The sequence below is a fragment of the Mytilus edulis genome, chromosome 10 (genome assembly GCF_963676685.1).
Source record: "Mytilus edulis chromosome 10, xbMytEdul2.2, whole genome shotgun sequence".
NCBI classification, from domain to species: domain Eukaryota; kingdom Metazoa; phylum Mollusca; class Bivalvia; order Mytilida; family Mytilidae; genus Mytilus; species Mytilus edulis.
The window spans coordinates 17,096,145-17,103,176 of NC_092353.1; the positions used below are offsets into that span (position 1 = coordinate 17,096,145).

Sequence of the window (7,032 nt, forward strand, 5' to 3'; positions counted from 1 at the left end):
AAGGCATGATGTTTTCATGTTGTGTTAGATATCTGACCTGATTTTGACCTGACTCAACTACCATACACATCTATATATATGCCACTTGATATAGTTGTATCAGTTGTCAGTTAATCAGTTTATTTTCAATTATGAGTTTGACTGTCGCTCTTGTATCTTTCGCCCCTCTTTTGAAGCAATAATCAAAAACCCAAGAAAGTTTTGGATTAATTTGAAAACAGGTTTCCTACCAAAAACAGCTACCGCTTAGTTCATTTATGGTGCATTTAAATATAAAAAAGCTATTATTGTCCATTAATAGATAAAGAAATCCCCTTGTGGATGCACTTGGATATGTTGAATACGTGTATTTGGATTATGAAATGCAGAATAAAATTATATTCAAGTTAAAAGGATTGTAGAGGAATAGTCATAGAATAAACTGAAGTTTTTTTGAATTTTTGACAAAATAGGATAATCATATGGGGAAAACGTGTGGCAGTAAATTGGGCATGAATTGCATATAATTGTGTTTTTTGGTGTTGTTATTCTAAGTGGTTGGGTATTATTTTATTAGATTTGTTAATTTTGTATCATTGTCCTATATTAGCTATATATACCGTTGAATTCTTTGATTTGTTGTTTTTTCCCCATGACGGCTGCCAAATTGGACCTCGTAATTTTAGTATTATAGATTATATAAATTTGTTCATTTATTCCTGTTCTATTTGATCTCAAAAAGTGCCAGCATATATGTTTTCCTACACTATGAATCTCAGTGTACAACATTTGCAACAAGTAACTTCCTTGAGAGGACTGCTTTTAAAGGTTAAAATATGTTATACCATCAATTCCATGGAGATCACATGACAATGCAGAACTACAGGCAACAGAGATCTATGAAGTTATCCTACAAATAGAGGAAGAGAGAGAACATGTACATGATGACACATACGCATCAATTAACAATAATAGTAATGAAGTTGTGCCACAAATGTGATATTTGGCCTTAACGTATCTCTGACAGAAACAGAAGTCAGCAAAATTTTCTTCAACAGAAAAACTTATTAATTTCAGTGAATATATTTAACCCCTGTATATCTGTAATTCAGCCAGTGATTCTGATGAATGTAAGAATGTTCTGCCTTGTGAGTTACTCATCAGATATTTCCGAAGAATATTTTTGGGTGTTACAAATGAAATCTGCCTCAAGAATTTTCTCAAGAGTTGCAATCAAAGTTAAAATGAGTTTTCATACAAACACACAGTACAAACATGCTTTATTGTGTAATGCGGTTTTAGATTTATGTATTGTCAACTTCCTGTTTACCGAAAAGAAACACTTCAATATTCCAACTTGTAACGGTCATGTTTGACTTTTTCTACACATTGTTCCAGGAAACCTTCATGATATTTAATGTCAGTCTGTATTTACATATTTTACAGTGTGATTTGTTTTCAGATTCATGACTTATTAACTACATGTTTAATGAATGCAGGAACCTTGACCAAATTATTTGGAAATGTTGTTAAAGATCATAAAATATTGATATAGTTTAGATTGTCAGATTCAAGAGTGATGCGCATTGAAATAAAAAAAAAACTATGTAATTGGTCATGAAATATTTGTCGCATTTTTCTGTGAACAACAAATAGGAGGTTCCTGAAATTTATTGTCATATGTGTAGTGGGAGATAGCTTCACTATGTAGAATGTTTAAGATTCATCACTCATCATTTTTTGGTTAAAGTCATATGAAACCTCAAATTAAAAAAAAATATGCATATGTTTTTTAAAACTAAATGGATAGTTTTCATTATACAACTTATGTACATATACTTTTTTCTGAGGAAAATTCTTTTATTTGTCCACATTTAGAAAAAGTTTACTTATTTTTAATTGCTTGCTGCAAGGAAGCAATTCGCCGACATATTTTCCGTATGCATAGTGACCTGAGCGTAACCCTTCTCGTTAAAATCCGGTGATCGCAATACGCATGGATCTGTCATTAAAATAAACAATTATCTCATTGTACATGTTAAACACGTGCTCAATACCCATGACTTTTGTTATTTGTTTACTATAAGGTGACAATCGGTAAACTTCGGCTTCAAAACACGGCATTTAATGAGCAGCCATATTTGTTAAATCATAACAGACAGAGAGAGAAAAAAATGACTATTATACGATATATTTGCTTAAAAAATGATAAAATCGTGCACAGAGGACTAAGTTTATGATATATACATGCATTGGTTCAAGAACTGGATAAACATTATTTTTCACCACTCACTCGTTTCATATGACTTTAACTAAAAACTTAAAACAGGTGTATCATTTTTGAGCAGTTGCTAACAATATAACTTGGTTTTAATTGTTTCTCTATTAACCGCTGAAGATAGATCTTGTTCTGTTTGACAGATTTCAATATTTTTTGTTCCAAAAATACTGTTGTAAAATAGTCAATTATTTTGTTTCATCTAACCAATATTGACCAAATCATTTTGATATGCTGTTAGAGACTTCTAAACACCTTTTGGATTAGGTTGACAGATTTCATTTTTGATGGTGAAGTCTTTTTATTAAAAATTAAAAATAAAAAAGCTAATTATACATTTTGATTAATTTTAGAATTTGTCAAATATCTAATTCTTTTAGGTTCATTTTAATTAAAATACTTCAAGTATCTTTTCATTTATATTTTATTCTAAACTATTGTGATAAGAATTATGATTAAAGTTTAACCTAATGAAAAAATGTGTAGGGTTCCATCATCTCTAAATCATCTTTATATGAAGAAACTTAGATAGCTGACAAATTCAGGATAACAAATGTTTAATTTATAGAAATTGAACAGGTGGATTATGCTGTCATTGGTATCATTATGTTTAATACTGCCAGTCCATCTGTAAAATTTCTTGTTGTCACTCTAAAATGAATTTGACAATCTAGATAGTCATAATATAATCTATCAGATGTATCAGTATTTTTATTTATTTAAAGAAACAACAACAGAACAACCAACAGGAGCTGAACACACCACAGATGATCTGTCCTATTTGGAAGGTAGTCTTATATAATATCAACGCAGTTTCATTTAATGAGTTGAGCTTGACCTCATCTAATTTAGTCTAGTACTTTCAATTTTAAAATATGTGAATGGTATTTTGTAAGGTTTTTGCAAACCTTTATAACAATGGAATTCTTTAAAAAGTTATAGTATGCAAATAGTCTCAAGTAAAATTAGTAAAGAATTTAAAAAAAAAAACTCACCTGTCAGATTTTATTTTCTCCTTAATTCAAATAAAGCTTAAAACATTTATTATGAAAATACCATTTCTGTATATAAATGTATGGTTTCAAAAATTATGATAGAATGAAAGAGTGCAGAAGAATGAGTTGATATGTACCAATTAATGCAAAGTACATTTTACTGTCATTTTAGGATTTGAAAAAGTATTAGAGGAATATAAAGAGCAAAAGGATAAATTGACCTGTACCATATGTATGGAGAACTCAGTAGCTATTGCTTTCCTTCCTTGTGGTCGTCTGGTCTGTTGTCTGGACTGTGCACCAGCCATGAGAAAGTGTCCTATTTGTAACGAACTTGTCAAAGGAACCATAAAAACGTTCTTCCCCAGATGTATGATTTGTTTTCTTTAAATATCAATTATTTTGCTGAATAATTCTTTAAATTTATTAAGGCAAACTCCTTCAAAAATCAAGATTAAAACTGCCATTTCACATTGTGGAGTAAAAAAGAAAATATTGTTTAACTACTCTTTATTGTTTCTTTGTCTGTCTCATTAATGACTTGAATGGTGTTTTAAAAGATACAATATTGTCAAATTTATTTTATTCTGTATATTTTAAAGGCTTTGACACAGTTTTATAGCATTGTACCCTAAAAAATCTATATAAAATTTCCCCAAAACATCACACAGTTAACAATTTGAATACTTGTTCAATTTATAAAATAGTCATATGTGCTGTGAGTATTGTGTAAGCTAAAGCTTAAGAAACCAATGTTAAATTGAAGCAGAATACGTGAATTTGGTATAAACTGCAAGTCAAAAAAGAGAAATCAGTAACTTGAAAGTGGAAATTAGAAAAGTATTATATAAATTGTTTTGATTGAAGGAAATTGATTTACAAAGTATTTTTTTAGAATTTTAGATAAATTGTTTATAAAACCATAATCACCCTTTTGATTTCTATACGTGTTCATGGGCTTTCCCCTTCAGAGGTTTATTTAGTAATATGATTGTAAAACAATTAATATTTCAATTCACTTAATCATGCAATATAATGCATTTTTTCAACTGGGACTTAATATTGAAACAAAGCCTGGAAATTATCAGGTATTCTCAAATGTCCAAATATTGTATTCTGTCTATATAAAATAAGTCGAGAAAAGGGAAAAATTGATTTTTCAATCTTCAAGAATGACTTTCAATGGTTCTTTGAATAAAATTTATTTTTTTTTAGTTACAAAACTATTCAACTATAACAAGTTTTCACTATTTTGTGTAAAAATAAGCTTGAAAAATCATATTACTCAGTATTGCCCAGTATTACCGGTTTTTATGAGTTTTTCCCAGCCAAGGGAAACCAAAGTTTTCCAACTGTAGTTTTTACGCCCTGCTTACACTTTTCAAACCTTGTTGTTTTATGTAAGAGCCCAGGAGATCTATGGGCGTCAAGTTGGTTACCTATTCCCTATTCCCTATTCGTTACCTATTCCCTATTCCCTATTCGTTGCCTATTCGTTACCTATTCCCTATTCCCTATTCGTTACCTATTCGTTACCTATTCCCTATTCCCTATTCGTTACCTATTCGTTACCTATTCCCTATTCCCTATTCGTTGCATATTCGTTACCTATTCCCTATTCCCTATTCGTTACCTATTCGTTACCTATTCCCTATTCCCTATTCGTTACCTATTCGTTACTTATTTGACTTTTAATATCCTTCCCCCTTTTTAATTATGGCATGGAATAGTTTAATATGGAAACGGCACAATTGTGAAAAAAATGAGCTTTTGGTTTTTGGTGAACTGTTTGGATATGCTTCAACTCAGAATCATCATATTTTAAAACAATGTAGGTGCCCACTATATACAGGTGTTGGATGATTTTGGCGATCATTGGAACTACTATGTTGCCATGGAAACTACACCAAAATTTTCAAAATTCTCAAAATGCTCAAAACTTCATGAAACTTCACAGTAATGATGAGCAACATTGGAGTTGGAATTTCCAAAATAGGTCTTGTTACCATGGAAACAATGCAAAAAGGTCAAAAATTTCAAAAATAAGAATTTTCCGCAAACTGGATGAAACTTTACAGGAATGGTAACTGGCATAGGCAGAGTTGGATTTTGAAGTTAGAATTTTTAAAATGGCCGCCGTAACCATGGAAACAGCAAAAATATCAAAAATTCAAAATGTTCAAACTTAATGAAACTTTGCAAAAATGTTACTAGACATCTGTAGATGCTCTCTTTGACTTTGGAATTGTCAAAATGGCTGTCGCTCACCTGGTAATAGGGGGAAGGGGTGTCTTCCGTTATTGCTAGCAATTACAAATCTAGTTGTTAATAGTCTTACATATGGTAATAGTTCTGAATTGGTTGAGGTAAAATGATCTTTTTATGACCTATTTATATGTGTTTGTGCTCAACCGATCCTTTTACTTCATGTTCGATACGCATTTGTTCCTTACTTGTTTTTTATACGTTCTACCTTTTAACTGCTTTATGTCCGTATGTTTGAAGATGGATCTTGGTTCGACGGGATGAAATCACCGTGTTAGCGCTTGCGTAAAAACGAAGATGTGGTATGATTACCAAGGAGACAACACTCCACATTAGACCAAAATGACACAGAAATTATCAACTATAGTTCACTGTACGGCCTTCAACAATGAGCATAGCCCAAACCGTGTAGTCACCTATAAAAGGCCCAGACATGACAACCTCATACAATTCAAACAACAAAACTGACGGCCGTATTTCATATACAAAAAAATAAACGGAAATATGTAACACAAAAACAAACGATAACTACTTAATTTCAGGCTCTTGTCTAGGGACAGGCACATACTTACATAATGTGGTAGAGTTAAACATGTAAGCAGGGTGTACATCGTTTCGGAGCATGCTATTACCTTGTTTAATTCGTTCCATCACTCGCTTATAATTCGCTTATAATACGTGTATCTTACGTTGCACCTTTTAAAACATGATTTTCAATTGTCTTGTTGTCTCTGGTGGAAGATTTTGGCTCTTAGAGGTGATATAACTCTATAAGTGCATTTGTATCCGTTCCAGCGGTCGGATAATACCCTGTTAAATATTCGTTACTTATTCGCTTTTAAAAAGTTTGTTGTACGTTGCACCTTTTAGAAAAGGATTTCCAATTGTGTTCATATCTCTGGTGGTAATAATGTGTTCTTATAGATGAAATACCCCTATAAGCGCATATGTACTCGTTCCAGCGATCGGTTAATACCCTGTTACCTATTCGTTACCTATTCACTTATAGTACGTTTGTTGTACGTTGCACCTTTTAGAAAAGGATTTTCAATTAAATTCATATCTCTGATGGTAACAATGTGTTCTTAGAGATGAAATGACCCCATTAGAGCGCATGTACCCGTTCCAGCGCTCTGTAAATAACCTGTTACCTATTCGTTACTTATTCGCTTTTAATGCGCGGGGTATACGGTGCACCTTGAAATAAATCGTTTTTTAATTGTGTTCAGGTCTCTGGTGGTAAGAATGTGTCCTTAGAATTGAAATGACCCTATTAGCGCGCATGTACCCGTTCCAGCGCTCGGTTAATACCCTGTTACCTATTCGTTACCTATTCGTTACCTATTCGCTTATAATACATTTTTTTATACGTTTCACCTGTTAGAAAAGGATTTTCAATTATGTCCATGTCTCAGGTGGTAACAATGTGTTCTTAGAGATGAAATTACCCTATTAGCGCTCATGTACCCGTTCCAGTGCTCGGTAAATAATCTTGTTACCTATTCGTTACCTATT

General features: G+C 31.9%; 1 protein-coding gene across 2 annotated transcripts in view; it reads left to right on the top strand.

Moving 5' to 3' along the window:
- The window catches only part of LOC139490504 (uncharacterized), a 154,580-nt gene extending 150,935 nt beyond the window's left edge, over positions 1–3,645 (top strand). For both annotated transcript variants that reach the window (XM_071277283.1, XM_071277284.1), the window contains exon 14: positions 3,425–3,645. In XM_071277283.1, the coding sequence (XP_071133384.1) occupies positions 3,425–3,642 (218 nt within the window). In that variant the 3' untranslated portion in view covers positions 3,643–3,645. The remainder of the gene's footprint in view (positions 1–3,424) is intronic.
- Positions 3,646–7,032: the final 3,387 nt, after the last annotated feature.